The sequence below is a fragment of the Stylophora pistillata genome, chromosome 7 (assembly GCF_964205215.1).
Source record: "Stylophora pistillata chromosome 7, jaStyPist1.2, whole genome shotgun sequence".
NCBI classification, from domain to species: domain Eukaryota; kingdom Metazoa; phylum Cnidaria; class Anthozoa; order Scleractinia; family Pocilloporidae; genus Stylophora; species Stylophora pistillata.
The window spans coordinates 15,044,690-15,064,875 of NC_142525.1; the positions used below are offsets into that span (position 1 = coordinate 15,044,690).

Consider the following 20,186-nt stretch of genomic DNA (forward strand, 5'->3'; position numbering starts at 1 on the left):
ATCCGTTTCTCGTATCTTACAAAAGAGGACGGTTGCCCAAAGACATACTAATAGGCTACTCTAAACACGCGCTGGGGAGTCGTGTAGGCCTGTCAACCCCATTTTACAACAATTTCTTGTCTAACTATTTCCCGAACAGTGTGTTCTGAATGAAGGTGGTTTCTTTGTAACCCATAGTGATGTAGCCTTCTCTTCAAAGTCCTCACGTTCATTAAAATCCCATGGTATTCTGCCAGAAAGTGAACAATGGTCTCTTACAAAATCCCTTATTAAAGTAATGTTCTATAGCCAATTTTTCATCTCCTGAGCTGGACAACACACTTTCCTCTTCACGCCATTTTAGTGTTCCACAACAACGGCAGAATGTTTCATTGTTCCCACATTCTCTTCCACATTTATGACAAAACATGTTCTATCCTTGTTCCTTCGCCATTTTGTATGCGGGATGACTCGGGATATGGCAAGAAAACGCTGGGTGACTGCTGGCGCAAATAGCACGTGACAAAATATTTTCTTGGATTTGCAAAATATTTTCAGATTTTGAGAAAATTTTTTTGGAATTCAAAATATTTTTTTGGATTCGCAAAATATTTTCGGATTTTGAAAAAAAGTTTTTGGATTTGCAAAATATCTTTGGATTTGTCAAACTTTTCGACAGTGAGTTTAATATAAGTATTGCGATTTGAAATATTTTTCGGGATTTGAAAAATATTTTTGGATTGTCCCTTTTCGGCTTCTGTAGGTCTTGACTGACATCACTGCATGTGATTAGTGCACTTGGTTATATATTTTTCATGAATCATATTTGTTCTTTTACTGAGTTGTAGATGAATGTAAAGGTCTTATCTACCGACAGAAGAATAAGAAAGCATCTGAAAAGTGGAGAGAAAGAAGTGACATGGAGAAAAAAAAGTTTGTGGATTCTGCAAAAGTTTATAAAGAATTAAATGTCAAAGTATCAGAACTCACGGAGGAGCAGAAAAGAAAACTAATAAATAGACACAGAAAGAAACTTTTGGAAGAGGTACTATTAATACAGCTGTGTATGTTCACCCTGATAGAGTTATGTTGCCTACCTTCAAAAAACATTAATAATACTAACAGTAATTATGAATTATTCATATTGAGCATTTCCTTTGGGGATTTAAAAGAAGTGTTTTTGGGTTAGACCTAAATTTCTTAATAATTAAGACTGAAGATAATATAGTCTTTTTAATTGCCTAATTATTTTATTGCATGTATAGATCCTGGTTCTTGAAGATTTGGGTTGTCAGACATCCACATTATATCTGGATATCAGTGGTGAAATGTACAACCTTGGATCTAGGGCTGGAACAGCATTTCTTGCAACTAATCAAGAGATGAGCATAAAATTTCGAGAATATTTTGGTAAGAAAGACAATATTTGCTTTCAAACAGTGAAATTTTATGTGACAAGTTCACCATAATTATTTACTTTGAGTGAGGTGAAGAATATGGAATCGAGTGTACTGTTTTGCATTTTAAACCAAAGATGGCATCTGCAGCCAATATCCTATTTGTGGATTGAGGCCATATAATAGATGATGGGTTCTTAATCAACCCGTGATCAACCCTTTTCCTCCCCAGTCCTGCCTCTCTCTTGTTTTCTGGTTTGATTGCCCTCGCCTTAGCAGGCAATACATTAAGATTTTAATAAAGCAATTACCCTATATGAGTTACCCTTACAAACAGAGCACTGCATATATTTCATTCACTGATTAAGGTTTGCCATTTTGTGGGAAAACTGGAAAATAAAACATCCTTTTTGTGGTTGTTGGTGGACCTTGTGAAGTGCCCATTAATGGAAGCTAAGAACTATGAAAAATGAATGGCACAATTTGGCACTTTGTTGCAAGGAAGGGAGCATGTCTTCAAGAGCTGCGTCAAAGATGATGTTAATAAGTAAGATGAAGATGCTGACACTGCTGTGATCTTAGCAAACAGGATAATGTCTTGATTGAGTCACCTATATAACAATTTTGCCATCTACCAATGAGTTGAGACAAGGAATTTCAGTGAGGGGTTGCATCTCATGCGACTACAGTACAAAATCCTATTTGACAGGGACTCGTTTTGATACCAATAATATATTATTTTCAAGTACTCCAGAGTTTTTAAACATTAATGTTGTAGGTATTGTAACTTTTTCAAAATTAAGGTACATGTATGTAAGTTGAACCACATACAAGTGTATGGGCCTTTAATAGAATCCTCATGTGAAACTTACATGTAAAAAAATATATATATATATACGTGAACTTCATATATACATTGTATCTGATTTATCATCACAGGTTTATTATGAATCAACTGAACGGCCTGTTCCCAGTTGGCTTGTTAGCTCAATTGGTAGAGCGCTGCACTAGTACCGCAGAGGTCAGTGGTTCGAATCTCAAACAGGCCTGATTTTTTTCAGGTCTGATTTTTGCTATTGCATAAATAGCGCTCTTTACTGCTAGGATCGTGCATCATATGCATTCATATCTTGTTTATATATTAAGTCTTTCGTTTACTTTCTGTTTTATAGGTGTAAATAATCAGCAATTTACTATTGCTCATGTGCAAGACCTTTTCAACAAGAAATACAGTAAGTATTTTAAAAACTGCAGAAGTTGTCATTAAACAACTACGTTTTGTATGTAACTAATGGTTTGAGTTACAAATGGAATGTACTAAAGGAATGTAGATATTAGTTTAATGCATGTATGAGTTATTTCAGAAATAGAATTTTTCTGGTTTAGTTAAGAAACAGAATTAATTACACTGCGATGCTGCTTTCCGTGGCCACCCAACAAACATTTTTGCAAGTTAGCCACCGATCAAGGTACGCGAATTTCATTGACAGATATGCCTCTGTAGAAAGTTTCAACATGGAACAACCAAATGGAGGCATGCCTGTCAATCAAATTCACACACCCTGATTGGCTAGCTTGTAAAAATGTTTGTTGGTGGCCACAGTAAGGCACGTTGCACTTTAAAACTACAACTCAACTCTGAGACATTTTATGACCTACACCAAGTTATGATTATTTTTAGGTGATGTTAGTAATAAACCTAGCAAAGTTCCATATTTGAAAGGTCCATGGTCTCCCAGAAGGCATTCCCTTCAAGAAGCCATACAACTATGGGTGGATTCAGCTCAAAGAGATAATGCTGCGTGCAGACAACATTCATTTTACCATTACATCCACTTCAGCATGTACATCTACTTCAGGGTCTACATCTCCTTGAGCATCTACATCTACTCCAGCACCTACATCCATTTTTAGCATCTACATCCACTTCAGCACCTACAGTTACTTCAGCATCCATGTCTACATGTACATCTGCCAGTACTTCAACATCTACATCTACTCCATCAATAATCACCTGCTGTGCACCTGCAACATGCTCTGTTGATATCGACTATTCCAGTGCAGCTGGCATTCAACATGTTTTGACAAACATATGTGGCATAGAAGCAGCAAAACATGCACTGGGTGGGGGAAGGATTGAAGAAGAGGAAGTGTTGGTTGTAGATTTGTGCCTTTCAGCTCCAGAAAGGCTGACCCTGTATGCTTCCTGTACTCACCTCTTTACACCAGATGCCTGGTTATCTGTTGGTGTGAACATGAAGCATTCTGATGAGGCAACAAGCTTGGTCTTACCCATCTACCCAACAGCTGATAAGCAATTCTGGCTTTTTCACACCATCTCAAAGCCAACAAGGATTGTGAAATCAGTCAGTACCACTAAGATCAGAGGTCACTGGCTTGATCTTACGTGTGATGGCTCTTATGTTGTTTTAAATAATGATCAAGTACTGGGAAAGAACATTATCCGCATTGCCCATGGCCCTCTTTACTTTGAGTGTTGTGCAAATTTGGATTCTGGGGAGCCATTTTGTTTACCAGGGGCCATTTGCTCTGTTATTTTAGTTACACTTAGTCAACAAGGATTGTGTACTGTGTAAAAAGGGCTCAATTAAGGACCAAAACAGTTACAGTAATTACTTCCTTGAAGACATAGCTTTTGCTAGAATCAGATACAATGGATATATGAACTTCATATATTTTCTCTACTGCAAGGATCATGCATCATACGTATTTTGCTAGAATGTTATGAATAATTTGTTGTTTTTCTACTGAGGCCAACTCAAAACCAAAATTCAATACTAATTTTTTACTTAGATATGCAAACATTTGTAAGTAGCGAGCAGAATTGTCATTCGTGAAAGTTGCCTAAAGTTCCATCATCTGCCTTAGTTGAGCTCTGAAGAAAGTCTTAGGGTAATAATTTACTGTAAGTAAATTTAAGGTATTTTTGCAGTCACAATTTTGATTAATTAGAATTAATTAAATTAATTTGCTGAACATTTCGCTGATAAATTAACTTTAAAAACCCTCGATCTGGTTTGAAATCAGGCCAGATTGCTGCATCGAAGTTAGGTCAATTTAATTCCATAGAGGTATAACCAAAATGCGACTGTTCATTCAGATCATGCCGCATTAGACCAATCAATGGAAATGAAATCATCGATCAATTTAGCTACATTACAATAAAATGTTAAATAGTATAATCTAAGTGAAGAGAATGACCCAATATTGATTCTAGAACCTTAGTGATAATAGTTAGCCTAAGAGAATACACTCTTGATTGAAATGCCAAGACCAAGAGTATTATGCTCGAGCCAGAAAGTATTTTTGTTAATGAAAGTCATCTAACCCTTTAAGCAAACTTTTGAATGTTAACTCTATAGTTCATTTTCAAGGAATTGCTTTTTCTTTTGCTTTTATTTGCTTTTTCTTTAAATGCCTTAAAGGTTATATTGATTTTAATGTTTTGTCATGTGTAAATTTTAAGATGTCTAAATATAACAGAAATAGTGAAGCTACACTGGGGAAAGGCCTTTTTGGAACTGATGTTTTTAAGTTTTCTTTTTTTAATCGTATTGTAGACTTGTGGAATTGTCTTCCACTACACATTAGAATGATTGAATCTTTCTCATCATTTAAGAACAGTATTAATGAATTTTATCAAAACAAATTTAATGGAAATAAGGATAGATTTTTATAATTAATTAATAATTATTGTCATGTTAATTATACTATTTGAGCTACTATATTATACGTAAAAATTTTTTTTCTTTTCATTGAGGCAGTTTATTTTTAATGCTCTCCACAGAACAAGTTTCATCTCAGTATATTAAGTGTACTTCACCAGGACCCAACTTATAAGGTTTCTATTCTTATGAAACGTACCCATAGTAAAGTCGCTTTGAATTTGGTGATTCGTTCCAAATTATTTCACAACTATAAAATATCGTCCGTTTATTAATACAAATCTCCTTTGAGGGAAAATTTCCTCGGTTTCTTCTCATCATTTCTTTTCTGATAGTAAATATCTGCTGTTTTTAAAAAAAATTGAATTGTACTGTATTGAATTAATTATATTTAATGTGAGAGCAATCGTGCGTTCGGAGAAAAGAGAAAGGCAAATCACTGACGGACAATAATAGCTTTGACCTTAGTTTGAGCTGAACAGTCAACTCTGATTTTACAGTTACGAAGCTAACTACACTTGCTAGGGAGATTATTTTTAGTAGCATTAATTATTTATTTCTTTTTTGGATAGACTGTAAAGATTGTGTGATAACTGTCAATCATACAGTTGTTCATGACTTCACTGATGAGGTATTTTACGTCGCGCCGATTTTGAGCTTGTCGCTTGTTTTCAAAGATGGAACACTTAACAGGTCTGAATGGGACCTCCTTTTAAAATTCAGCTGTGAGATTTTGGATGCCACGTTCAGAGATCGTGTGGCGACAACCATCATCCAACGTGTATCGTTAATAACTGCAATGTATTATGTCATAAATACGCCAGTCTGATACTGAGTCGTCGTTGCAAACACAGGACATAACTTTAGATATAGGGTGGGTGAAGAGCAAAGAAAATGACTAATAAAACAGGGTTGAGTGAGCCACCGGCTACCCCCAAATTTCATATATTTAGAAAATATAAACAGAAAAACGAGGTTGATTCGCGAGGTTCCAGTGATTACCTGTACACCCCGCACTAACAGGCCGGTTAATGACCCCAATTTTCCGAAAATTAGAAAATAGCAGAAAACGGGGTCGTTCTCGCGAAGTTTCCAGTGATTACCTATACCCCCCACTAAAACACCGGTGAATGACCCCAATTTTCAGACATCTAGAAAATAACGAAAAACAGGGTCGAGTACAGAAGTTTCCAGTCATTATCCATACACTCCGCACTAACACACAGGTTAAGGACCCCAACTTCAGATATCTAGAAACTAACAACAAAAAATGGGGTCGATTTCGGGAGTTGCCAGTGATTACCCATACACCCCGCACCAACACTCTGGTTTAGTGACCCCAATTTTCAGATACGTAGAAAATAGCAACAAAATACGGGGTCGATTTCGCGAGTTTCCTGAGTGATAACCTATACATTCCGCTCTAATGCTCTGGGCCCAATTTTCAGATATTTCAGTAGAAAATAACAACAGAAAACAGGGTCGATTTCGGGAGTTTCCAGCGATTACCCATACACCTCGCACTAAAACACCGGTTAATGACCTCAATTTTCAGATATCTAGAAAATAACAACAAAAAACGGGGTCGATTTCGGGAGTTGCTAGTGATTACACATACACCCTGCACTAATACACTGGTTAATGACCCCAATTTTCAGATATTTAGAAAATAACAACATAAAACGGGGTCAATTTCGCGGCACCTCACCCTATCACACCGGTTAATGAGTTTGCAATGCTTAATTTTCATATAGAGACTTCTGTTACTTACAGTTTCTATAGATTTGAAATAACAACAAAGAACGTGGTTCATCTCTCGCGTTTCTGGTGACTAGCGATGCACCCCACATAACTGACCTCGCTTAATAACCCCGAATTTTCAGATATGACTAAAAATTATGACTTCGCTAGCTTTCAGCGCTTATGTCAACAGAAGGTCTAAATGGGGGGGGGGGGGGGGTCCACTTGTCGGTTAATATTCAGTCACTTAGTCGGTAGTATTTTTCGCCCTTTGTCGCTAGTCAGTTAAGCAGCACCACGGGTTGACCGGTCCGGTTTGTAACTTCTTGGATAATGTGCACTAAAATGTGCAAAAAGGGCCTGTTTTAAGTACTCCGTTTTCAAATACTTGGAAAATGATTGAAAGTGATAACCTATATACCCTACATTAGGAGATGATTTAACACCGATTTTTAAATCTTTGGAAAACTATCGTCAGGGAATCGATTTTGTTTGTTCAACTACAGAAACTGGGTCATCAGGCCACTTGAGTAGAAAGGGACTACCCGCAGGTCAAAAAGAACATTGTCCTAGCTTCTTGAACCATTTTAGACAGAGGGGTCACTTATCGGTATCTAATCTACTTGGGCTATCCAGGCACGTTCGATATCTCAAAAAGTTTGAGGGTTCTCAGTGTTGATTTTGTAGAGTCCAGGCAGATAGTTTGATGTTTGGAATTACAGCTTTATTGTAATTACAGCTAGTAATATGCTAGGGCTGTGAATTTATCAATTAGTATCAAACCGCAAATGGACAAAGGAATGTTACATGCATATTCGCAAATGTATATGCACTACGGATAGTAACTGTTTTTCTTGAATGTATAAAATGTTTAGAATTACATTGATTTATTGAAATAGTACAAGGTTGTGATGTACTTTGCAAAACTATTCTCACTAAAAAGTAACTGAAAAATATGCATAGCTTTGGAAGCGCGGTGGCCTCATGGTTGGTGCGCTCGCCACTCCGGATTGAGTGGTCCGGGTTCGATCCCTGGCCGGGGACATTGTGTTGTTTTCTTTGGCAAGACACTACTCTCACAGTGCCTCTCTTCACCCGAGTGAATAAATGGGTACCAGCGAATTTAATGCTGGGGATAACCCTGCGATGGACTTGCATCCCATCCAAGGGGAAGTAGAAACGCTCTTAAACATTTCTTGCTACAGAAACCTGAGTTGAGCGCCTGCCTCAATGAGCCACTTGGCTTGAATCAGGCTTTACTTAATGCATAACTTTGAAACGGTCATTATTACTTTAATTATTGGTCAAAGTCCTCATCATTCCACCCCCTTATAGGTGTGCTATGACACTCTAAGTCCTCAAAGAGACTAAAGTCATAAAGATTTTCAACGTCGATTGGTGTTTCTACTTCAACTTCACTGAAGTGTAAGTAGGTTTCCTCAGGCTCTTCAAAAGTAAGAAAAGTAACCGAGTCTCCACACATACATCTCAGTAACTTTAGGTTCTTTTTGTAGACATCAACTTTCTGTTGAAGAAGTGACCGCAAACCTCCATTGACATTTTCCCCATCCAAGTAAGAAGTGATGACATTTATTTGCTGAGCAATAAACGTGAAAAATCGAAGCATTTCTTCTTTCACCAGGGTCTGTTCCTCCTTACATCTGTCTTCCAAAGACATCAAGTGTACCAACTTTTTCTTTATATCAGCTGTGTAGTTCGAAAGGTAGCATCATTTTCTTGGCAGCGTAGTCTGATGCCATGCTTTTTCTCCAACCCCAAAAGGGGCCTTCTCATTCCTAAAAAAAAAAACAGTGCTCAGACTCAGTGCAATATTAGAAAGTTCAGCATGCAAACAACTTAACATAAATTGTTCAATAAAACAACCAGCTGTTGAGGTAGGCCAGTTCTTGGAACCTTCCAGTCTACTCTGATGTGTAAACATTGTTTTTACTCCATAAACAGCTGTGACCAGTTTTGTGAACCACTTTCTAGTCTTTCCTTCGTTAAAGCTACACAAAAACTGAAAATACCTTGACATTTTTCTCTCCAGCATGTCTACTTGTGAAGGTTCTTGTTCTTTAGCATATGCAATCTGGGATTTTAGTTTAGAAGCTGTCATCAAAAGCTCAACATAGGTTTCATCCCACTGAAGAGACAAATCTAGAACAAATATTTACAATGTACGAGTAAATACTAACATACTAGAGACGGATGCTATTCTACAGCAACAATAGTACTTACAACGTACACGTAAATGAAGTCAAATCCTGTTCAGTTCACAAGCTTAAGGGCCTTAGAATCACAAGATCATGCTGTTGGAGGATGACACTTCACGTTCTCGTTTCATTGATAAGGTCACTGGGAGTTCAGTGCCTGATCCTAACAACCCTTACATTCCTTTGTACTTTTGCAACTGACAACCTTAATTTACAGTATAACATACCTTTTTCTCTTGGGACTATCTCTGACATTTCATTGTCCATCCACTGCCTTACTGTGTCCAAGTCACACCCATCTGAAAAATAAATACCAAAACACTGCTCACAAAATGCGGTTACTTTATTGCATTCAAATGCATTCAAGTTGGCACTTCAATGGATTCAACGAGAGTAATGTGGCCCCTATTGTCTATATGTACATGTAGTAATCCACTATAATGTGGACACAATTATTTTTTCTTGTGGAGAATATCTCCCTATGCTTGATTCCAATTGCTTATGCACTTTAACTTTTTGAAGTAATATGAAACTGATAGATCTGTAAAGTAATTGTGGATTTAATTTTCACTTTCAATCTACTGAAGACAGAAAACTTAATTTTGTCAAAAATAACATTAACAATCAGAAAATCATATTATATTCTAATCACACTGAAACGATTATAAAATATTTTGTAACTAATCTAAATAATCACAAAACACAGAATAGGAGTGGGCATCTCGTTTATTGATGCAGTGAGCGTAAAGCATTACAAAAACAGCATTATAGTTTTACCAAATCAGAGAAAATTACAACAGTAAATAAGATAAAAAACTAGGGTTGAAAGAGATGCCTCGAATGGCTCTTGCATAACTTAACAAACCTTAAATAGTGTACTAGCCCCTTGAGACACCTTACAAGCACGCTTAAAACACTTCAGCAGTATTAAATTTATGCAACCTAATATATATACTCTTGTGAAACCAACAAAACGTTACAAAATAATTATGTTTTCAAATTGTAATGTGTACTCCAAGAGAGTCAGCAGCTTAATAGTCAATTTCTAACTTCATCAGTTGACTCTCTTTTGACAGCATGTTACTAGCATTTAAAGTGCTCTGTTGTTGTTTAATAATAGTTTAGTTTCTTTTTGTTTTCAATTGAAGAAACTGTTATTTTCATGGGCCACACTGGCAAAGCAATCACCATTAGCATACATTGAGCCCGGGCAACAAAAAAAAAATGTACCATATACCTGGTAATGCAATAATAAGTTTTCTAATTTCTTCACCAACTGTAGACAGCAAAGTTGATGCCTTCTTTAGCCTTGCTATCATAGTTGGTACTGCAAGAAAAAATTATTTTACAATTTGGGACAATGGAAATGGGTATTATTAAAATAAAAACTAAGGAGGAGAAGAAAAATATACACACAGTCACGTTATTGACAAGAGAGAAATAATCTTGAGAAGGAGTGTTCACCATAATGCAATGAAGCATCAGTGGGAACATCAACTCTTTTATCAACAGACATTTCTTTAGTGATGGTAGGGAACTGATACAGGTGAGACCAAAATCTTTCAACACCTTCACCATCTGTCAATCCAATATTGGGTGTTTGCCTTGGACTAAACTGGACCTGGAGTTAACCATAAATCTATCAACAATAAGCAAATGTCGGGTGGCTACTGACAATGACTACTGAACTAAAATAATTATGTACATGTACAGTGTATTATCATAATTATTATGCATTACTGTAGTTGTTTTGACTCTCAAAAATACTCTGGTAGTTTTTAAAAACAAGGACGAAGTATGGTCAAAGTTAGAGAATATTTCTTAATCATGCAATTCACAAAATAACATCAAGGAAACCATATCACCCACTTCCCCAACCATCTTAATTTGGAGTTACCTGACAAGAAGCTCTGTGTCTGTAACAATGAAATATTGGTATGGCAAGGCTTACACCAGATAACAACTCCTCTTGGGCACTATTCTAAAAAGATAGAAATAGTACAAAAATAGGTTGGGGCGTATTTGTGATGCATTCAGACTGGCATGAACAAGAAGTGGATAGGGGTAAGGGGGTGTAACATTGTTAAATGAAAAAAAAAACAAAAACATCTCCACATGGTACTGACCTTCAAGTGACTTGACAATATGCATGCAATGTCATACATAAGAACAACCTCCAGGGAATCTGTTGTGATATTTTCCCTCAGCTTCTTAAGCTTATAAACAGAGTATGATATCCTAGGAAAAGAGAAAAAATTGATTGCCATATAGTAAATTTAAAAACCCATTTAAAGTGTGATACACCAGGAGGAATTAATAGTTTTGTGTTATGTAAAGTTATTTAGGTAAAAAAAATTGATAAAAAGCCAAAAGTAACATAATGGTGCAAAAGTGTTGAACGTCGCCACAATACACTTCAAGTCAGTCATAACATATACATATATGTTTTGGTAGGGGAAGGCAAAAATTGAGAATTCCACCCAGATGAAGTTCTACCAATACTGCTTTTTCCAGTTTCAGAATTTACTCATCAGATGACATGAAAGAAGCATTATACGAAAAAGAATAGGAAATTAATTACTGCCTGCCATGTATACAGTCAAGCACATTGTAATTTCAGCAGATTACTTAAATCTTCAATTATAATATTTGCATAAGTTCTTTTACATCCAAACCTATGAAATAAATTGTATAAATGTGAGCCTGTTCCACACAGTTTTATTATTATATATATGTAGTATATATTTCACATTCTAAATTATTTTCAAACTCTGGAAAAATTCTATTTTTTGGTGAATAATCCTAGCATAAAAAAATCAACAAGCATAAATTCATATTCATTTCACATGGATTTTGTGACCCAAATGCTGAAAGTTTGGAAAAATATCAGCACATTTTAAATGCACCAAAACCTTACAAAAATATGAATTCACCTCTCACCTTTCACCATGTTTAATGTTTAACAAGCTCTTTGGGAAATCATGCCTGCAGACTCTACCAAATACACCTTTCTCATCAAAAAGTCGATTCTTCCCTTTACTTCTCAGGGCAGGGAGGACTTCACCTGCATGGAATCTATTACAATCCTTGGATATATCACATAAATTATGTATCAATGTTACTATACCCAATATCTGTTTAATAACATGTGCAGATCACTACCACCTAAATTTGACACAATTGGCATAATGATACCTATAAATGGGAGTTCTTACCAAAGATCAAAATCTAAAATAATAACAGTTATCTGATTATTAACAATAATTTATGCTTTGAGACACTTTAAAAATCAAACTATTAAGGCAGTGATCTCAACTGAAAGTTTTTAGATACTATTTCATTAAAGCAGTAATCTTTCTATGTATAGCTTGGTTGAAATGAGGCCTTGTGCAAACTCTCAACCAGAGGCACTCTCTTCTCTGTACTCTAGCAGATGTTTTTCACTTTGAATTATTTTATTTAACTGTAGAAGCCTTTCCAGTCAATCCAGACTAGTAGGATTATGTCAAAGAGTTCCCATACTGACTCCCTAATACATGAAGAGTACTCTGGAGGACAAATTCCAAAATATACCTGATCCAAAGATTTTTGTCCACAGTATGGGTAATTGTCAACAAAATTATCTACATCATCCTGGTCACTAAACAGTAGATCCCCATGTCTTGATGAAATTGTATTTCCATCTTTTGCTTTGTTTCTTGCCAGACCAAAGCAGGCATCAATACTTTCAATGAGCACGCCATTTTTCTGGGGTAAGATGAAAAAAGGTAATAATTAGATTCTTTTAATCACATTGTCTGAATATCTTCTAAATAAAATTCTTGTCTACTGGATGTGCTTCAGGGATACAACAACTCCTCACACTCACTCATGGCCCAGTGTGCCACATGGCACATGGGGCTTCAGTATTAAAGGGCTCTCCACTGCTGGCAATCCTGTGCCTTAATCTGTCTAGCTCACGGAAACACCAAGAAATGGTAATTACCTTTCCTAACTGCAGGGTTAATAGTAAAGTCAATTTTATAATGAGCTGAAACACAAAATATTACTCTGAAATCATCTCAAAACACTCAATAATGACAACTGCCCCCACTAAATTTCAAAGAGATTGCATAAAGTGAGTTACCATCAGCCCTGTTATCATGACAGTCACTGTACAATGTTTTTACAGTGAAATGGAACTTGGCATTAACTGTTGCCTAATGAGAAACAGCATGAAGGAGGCTGGCAGACCACTAATAATAACAAAATAATTATGTAGAACAACTTACTTTGGGACACAAGGGGCAGTCAGCACCATTGTAGAGTTCTGGCACAAAGGAGTCCAAGTACCTTAGCTTGTACTTGAAATATCTATATCACATGACACAAGATAGCATTAATTTAGGTTGCTACAATGTATAATATAAATTCTAAGTATATTTTAAAAGAAATATACCTAATATATTGCTACCATTAAATTAATAACTGCCTGAGAAAATTGAATTACTCCACATGAAAACTGACAAAACTGACCAAAACGAGAACTAGCCGAGCAAATCATTTATTTGTACTGATGCTTATTGGTTTCTTTAACATGAAGTACATAGGAGCTTCACTACCACCTACAGTACCCTGGATAAGATGCTAGTACCTCACACTGGGTACTGATTTTCAGATGTTACCAAACGGCTGCCAGTACCCGTTTATACACCTAAGTGAGGAATTACACAATGTGGATTAAGGCTTCTCAACTATAGAAAGGAAACAAAGCAATGACAGAGTACAGGCTCAAACCAACAGTCTTTGACTCAAGAGCCCACTACTAGCTCTCTAACAACTAAGACACTGTGCCTTTGCATCTCATCATCAATTTCTTTCCCCAATATAGGGCATGGCCAAGTTAGTCACCCACTGATATATTTAAATATCAGTTTAAAAATGCATTCCACTAACCTGTACTCTTCAAAGCAACCAGAGTTTAATATGGCATACAATGAACGAATCTGCAAAACAATAAATTATTTTAATTGAGCACGTAGCCATTATCGACATAGCCACTGCAGCTAGTAAACCTTGTCTGCTTGCCAGGTCACCTTTCTAGGCAAGCTAGAACAGACCTACCAAGACCATCTACACAACTTGATGGCCTCAGCATTTGCAGGGTTTTAAATAGCTTAAATGGGAAAACTAACAGTCCAGAAGATTTCTAAAATGGACAATGTAACTGGAAATTAAAATATTAGGGTACATAGCTTTTAAATTCAACACTCGCTAAGATTTGAAGGCCAGCACTCCAAACATTTTGATGCGCTGAACCACTGCCCCCTTCTCCAGAATGTAACTGAGCAACTCTCAATATTATGTTTAAAAAAAATAATGCATTTATACTAGAAAATCTATAAGTATATGAAAAAACACTGATCTCATAAAGAACACCACTGCAATAATAAAACTACTCACAAAATTAGGCTGCAAAGGTGGTGTCATTTCCAAAATCAATTCTGAAAACTCCTTTATAGACACCTGACTGTGCAAGAATAACTTTTCAGCAAGGTCTATTAATTTAAAATGGAAGCCCACAGACGGTCCCTCAGGTGAACCTGGCCAGAACTGACTACGCACCAAAGTAACCGCATGGCTTTCACAGTCACAGACGGTGACTTCCTTCAGTTGCTGGTTACCTATATGTAGAAACAAAATAGCAAAGGATGTACATGTATACACAAACACATTGAAGTTAAAATTGTAAATCATTGAAGATAGTACAGAACCAACACTGTGCAAAAATATTTTGTCTTCAAAACCTCTGACAATTGCAAACATTTTGAAACCTTGCTTAATTTTGCTTTCGAAAGCCAACATTGTGCAAGCTTTGACTTTGTGTCCAACTTATCGAAGGCATCTACTAGTTGGAACCATTTGAGGATTCTTGAAGAACAAGAATGGCCGGATTCAATTACACCATGATTAGGAAACAATGGAATGAATCTGTTATCCTTTAAAGAAATTGAAACAGGACAGTCAGTTGATAGATTTGTCCTTGTTTTCTAAATAAATGTAATACTGCGTACGTGTCATCAATGCAAAACTTTGCTAATAGAGATTAAAAAACAGTGCGTTGCAAATCCAACAGCTTATTGAAGTTTGACTGCTGTATTTCCATATATTAATTATACATACAATTGTAACATATGTAAGCAGTGGTTGATAAATACCTTCCAGTGCTCCAGAACGTGGAATTGATTTCTTTCCGCGTGCAGATCGTGGGCACAGGTTAAACAAAAAAATTGCCTCGGGCCGCAGTACCGACATCGCACAGTCGCCTCTCGTTGTTTACATACGGCACAAATGTATTTCTCCGGGAGAGTTTCTTCTCCCACTGCTGTTGTGAACAGTTTATCCGGTATTTTCTCCCAGTTAGCTACGGAGCTGTAGTTTCTTCGATGAGCTTCAGAATATTGAGCCCCATCAGGTGAAAATACGGGAATGTCGGGGTCATCGACAGCTTCAAGAAGAGGAGTTTCCTGGATCGGCTGGGAACCAGTTGTGTTTGAGCTGACCGTCAACGAGTATGAATAACAGTCTTCCCAGTTCTTCTGAGGACAATCGTTTTCACAGAAACAGGTTCGAACTTCTTCATAACTCACGAAATTAAACAACGGGGTGAACTTTAAAATGACCGTCAAAGCAAATGGCGAAACTCTGTGCAGCGGTTAACCACATCAGACGGCCCAGACGATCATTTCACTTGGGTACTACCCACATTCTCAATTGAGAAATACCGGGTCTTATCCTATGAGAAAATGTGACACTGGTGGGAGGGAATGAAAAAGACGGAAAATCATTTTGTTGCCTTTCATCTGTTGTCAGTTAGTTCAATTTGAACGAGTATCAAACAGAAGCCATCGAATATTACGAGTTTCATCAAAAAACCCCGCAAAACGTTTCTTTCACTTCTTTAATGATTTCTCCAGTGTTTTATTGCTCAAAGTCTGTCATTTGAATATCAGATTGATGATGGTAAATAGAGATTGCGACAATGTTAAGAAAATTGGGCTATCCCACGCCTGCTTTTCCCCTTTTTCTAACTTCGTGCGCTCTGATGAAGATGCCACCGCGACTCTTATCCACTTGGACGAGTTATTTCTTGTGCTGATACTTCGTTGAGATATAGTCGTAACAAGTAATAATGCAACTGAAATTAGAGTAAATAGCCCTTTTAACGTTTTTGTTTGATTGTGGGAATTGAGTAAAATGATTAAGATAAATGGGCTTGCTATACTCACCTTCTTCCAAAAAGATGTATGGAATAAAAGCGTTGGAGTGCCCCTCTTACCAGTCATCACAATAAAATGGCGGGAAAATAGATGCCGGCCGGAATTACCGTCATCTGGAGGGAAAATCTAAGCTGACAACTCTTGAGAGGAACATCATCTGCTTCAGGTTCGAGGTTCCTTTTTGTCCATTCACCGCTGTTTTCACAAGTATTACCCTGTTTAATCTGGTTGCGCAAGTAAGTTTTTGAGCGCCTTCTACGTTTTGGGATTACAATTATGCGCTAGCAGTGTTTTGAGATTTGGAGACTGCAATATCACATCCTTTGACCATAGACAGTTCCTTGACATTAAACGTGTCTTTTTGGTCAGAAGTTCTTTTCAGACTAATGACCAACCAGGCACTTTTAGATGCGCTCGTGCACGATGCAAAACGTGTCCTTTCATTCACAACACTGATAAAGTATCGGGACCTAAACGATCCATTAAGATCACCGATCACTTCACGTGCACCTCCGCCAATGTAATCTATTGCATAACTTGCACTTATTGCAAAAAAATGTACATCGGCGAAACAGGTAGAAGACTAGGTGACCGATTCCGAGAACACCTTCGAGACGTGGAAAGGAATGACAAGGACACATCGAAACCAGTCGCTAGGCATTTTAATTTACCTAATCATTCTAAGCAACATATGGCAATCTGCGGTCTTTCCTTACACTTAGGTAGCACGGAAAGCCGTAAAAATCTTGAACAAAAGCTCATCTTTCAAACCGGCAGTCTAAATCCCGCAGGGACCAACGAACGCTTTTCATTCCACTAATTTATTCTTGTTTTTCTCGTTGCCATGTTCCCACCAATAACGTAGCTCCATTGTCTGCCTTTAAAAGCTCACACAACCCATAATTCCTCTATTCGCTCCGACGAAGGGCTAACGCTCGAAACGTCAGCTTTTGTAATCGTTACGGTGGCCAATTTACCATTTCAACTTTGTTGATATATCCAAATTATTTGCATTTTCTAGTTGCCTATTGTTGGGAAAACAACGGTTTGCACAATTTTCGTTCTTGATTTTGAAAAGTTTCGACTTCTCGCCGCAAGTTATTTTATTGGGTAAAACTCCAAAATTTGCGATTGACTTTAAAATCTAACCCCGCTGCAGCGCGTTTTCGCGCGTGTGTGTGCAATAGAATGCAGCTATTTCCACATTTAACACTTTTTTATGTAAGTTAATCCCTTATTCTAGCCAGGGGCCATTGATTTTTTTCTTATTAGTTTCACTTTGAATACTTGGCAGCAATGTTTCAAGTGAATAAGGTCCCTTTACTCTCTCTAGTCTTATTATGCATTTAGATGAAACAAAAGCAAATTCATCTTTGTAAATCTCGTTATAAAAGATTATAAGTAAGCAGATTTCACCAAAATGGCTCATTATTAATGACTCCATAAACTAGACAAAAAGTAAATAGTGACAACGCCAATCACGGAAGTTTTCGAACACGGAAGTATTCCCACTGGTCGCTTCTTCGATCGCTCAGCTTTTTTTTTGGGGGGGGGGGGAGGTGGAGGGAGAGCTATAGAAGTCGAAAAAGTATGTACCGGGTGACCGTTCTTGATTTGAGGTCTAGGGTCAGTCATTCCGCCCCAAATTCTCCACGTAAGGAAAAATGAAAGACATATTTTCGTCATTTTCATCGGAATTTTAAGTATACAGTCGAACCTCCCGAAAGCGAGCACTCTAGGTGCTAGTTTACCAGAGATCAGGCCACAAAGTGTCCATATTTTGGTAATATGCGTAAGGTGACTGGACCCCTTCTCTAGCGCTTATCGAAACCCATAGTAATACCTTTGAGCGGCTTACTTAAGGAAAAAATTCGGTCAATATCTGTGGTAAATATTTTTTATCTCACAAATTATTTCATACAGCGCTTTGGACAAGTCACATGAAAGAGTCTAGGCTTGTTTATTACTTCCAGTCACGCCATAGAGCTAATAAGGGAAACACTTCAGGTAGCTTTACTTTCACTACATCTGTTGAAACAATTTTCAGTTTCCGCTCGCGTGAGAGATAGAGCCAATATTCTGTCAATTGCTCGCCTACTGGAGGTTAAAAACGATGGAAAAAAATAGCAAGCATCTTTAAAAGGGGCCATAGTCGCTTACGATGGTCGATACCGAGAGATTCCGTGTAGTGATTTGACTTGGAAACTTTTGATATTTTGAAAAAGTGGTCGCTTACGAGAGTCGTTCACTGTAAATCCACGACTGCAATATTTTCCGGGCCCTTTGTAAAACCGACGGTAAATACACCATTTTCGACTTCTTGCAATTTCGATACAATGCAGAGTTGCTTAAGTTTCTTTCGTTCTCGATTTGTTCCAAAAACGATCCTACAACCAATCAAAAACCTCTGTCTAAAACGCCCTAGTTCTTGGTCAATCAGTTATTGTTTTCGAAAGGAACTTGCTCTGTTGACACCGTCTGGGCAAGATTTCCGCTCAACTTCGGTTTTTATTATGCAAACACTTGTTGGATAAGGAAAACAATGGCGACAACCATAGATTTCCTTTGGGACTACAGCTTTGTTTTACTACAGTGCTGGATTATGCGGAAATCTTTCTCGATGATGTCTTCATCGGGTTCAGCGTACTCATCTTCGGGCGTAAAGGACATTTCGAAATTGAAATTTATCTTTGCGTGGATTTTATGTCTACCTCAACTCACAGGTAATGTATCTAATTGGGACTTTGCTCTAATATTTTCAGTGTTTTCTCCCTTCTTTTAAATTGGGACTCGGTTCATCTCTTAATGTACTTTATCATAGGACACGTTCGGCCCCGCTTGCGCAATCGCATCGAAAACTTTAGTGAAAGTTGACGTAAGCGGGGCCGGTGGAAAATAAAGGAAATTTTAAATGCAAATTTTTATTTTTGCTCGTATGGCTGCGTGGACCCGTAAAGTATCGCGGCCTATTTAGTTGAAATTTTTAAGAGTTAGTGGTCATGTGAAAATGCTTATTGACTAAGTTTGGTCGGACCGGACAGGTAAAACATTTGGCTATTGGTCATAAGGCACGGACCTCGATGCGCTCGGTATGTATGTCATGACCTCGAGCCAAATATTTTCCTTTTCTGCCCTCCCCCCCTCCCCCCTCACTCAATGAGTACATCTTATTTATTGGATGATATATTGACAGCAACAGATTGTAGGCCTTTTAGAACATATACGGTGTTGCATCAATTCAAAATCAGAAGAAAGTTATTCTTGTTTTGAAGGAATCGAAAGCATGAATTGTTGTTGTATGACGGTCATCCAAAATATTTTCCTTCAGATGGCAGAAGTATCACATGGTATGAACCAACCCCAGTTAGGACAACATCGAATACAAGCGAAGTACTTCCCCCTGGCCATTTACAGGTTTATGAAGGATCTTCTGCCAGACTGAATTGGAGCTACAGTGTGACGTCAGCTTTAGCCTTAGCTATTTTAAAATTCAATGGTGCTGGTATAGTCACTGTTCTACTAACTGGAAACGCTGGTGCTGTCACACCGAATTTTCAGGGCCGTTTCAGCGTTAGCTCAGATACGCGACGCGTTACCTTGTTTATCCCAAAAGTAACTATTGCTGATGATAAGGCTAATGGAGATTTCAGCTGTGAGGTGTCAACTGCCGCTACTCAAACGTGGATACGCGATATTCAGGTACAAGACTTAGGTGAGCTATAAGGAGTCGTTGACTTTTAGAGAGGTTCACATTTACTGTAATATATTATTTTTGCAGTAGAAGTTTTTACCATGCCTTCTAGGAACAGAAAAATCTCCTTCATCCCTTTGGTAGTAACTTATTAAATGTTACATGTATATCGTAACAATGTAAAGTGCGCACTCTGATTGGTCAATTCGGTAGCCACT

General features: G+C 37.4%; 2 protein-coding genes and 1 long non-coding RNA gene across 3 annotated transcripts; 2 read left to right on the top strand and 1 right to left on the bottom strand.

Moving 5' to 3' along the window:
• Positions 1-824: 824 nt before the first annotated feature.
• LOC111347434 (uncharacterized) lies at positions 825-5,629 on the top strand. The gene is made up of 5 exons (XR_015989693.1): positions 825-1,024; positions 1,245-1,389; positions 2,316-2,397; positions 2,549-2,608; positions 3,058-5,629. It is a non-coding gene; the product is annotated as an uncharacterized LOC111347434 (long non-coding RNA).
• Positions 5,630-8,531: 2,902 nt separating this feature from the next.
• LOC111337293 (uncharacterized) lies at positions 8,532-15,312 on the bottom strand. Its single transcript, XM_088726377.1, has 12 exons — positions 15,216-15,312; positions 14,461-14,681; positions 13,954-14,003; positions 13,290-13,371; positions 12,592-12,765; positions 11,959-12,104; positions 11,145-11,256; positions 10,916-10,999; positions 10,450-10,639; positions 10,256-10,345; positions 9,246-9,317; positions 8,532-8,962 (listed from the first exon to the last, which is right to left on the bottom strand). Exons 1-12 carry the CDS (start codon positions 15,310-15,312, stop codon positions 8,532-8,534), a joined length of 1,749 nt encoding a protein of 582 aa, XP_088582503.1.
• Positions 15,313-18,701: 3,389 nt separating this feature from the next.
• Positions 18,702-20,000, top strand: LOC148726788 (uncharacterized). The gene is made up of 2 exons (XM_088726378.1): positions 18,702-19,000; positions 19,606-20,000. The coding sequence occupies exons 1-2, from the start codon at positions 18,820-18,822 to the stop codon at positions 19,998-20,000; spliced, it is 576 nt and encodes a 191-aa protein (XP_088582504.1). The 5' UTR covers positions 18,702-18,819.
• Positions 20,001-20,186: the final 186 nt, after the last annotated feature.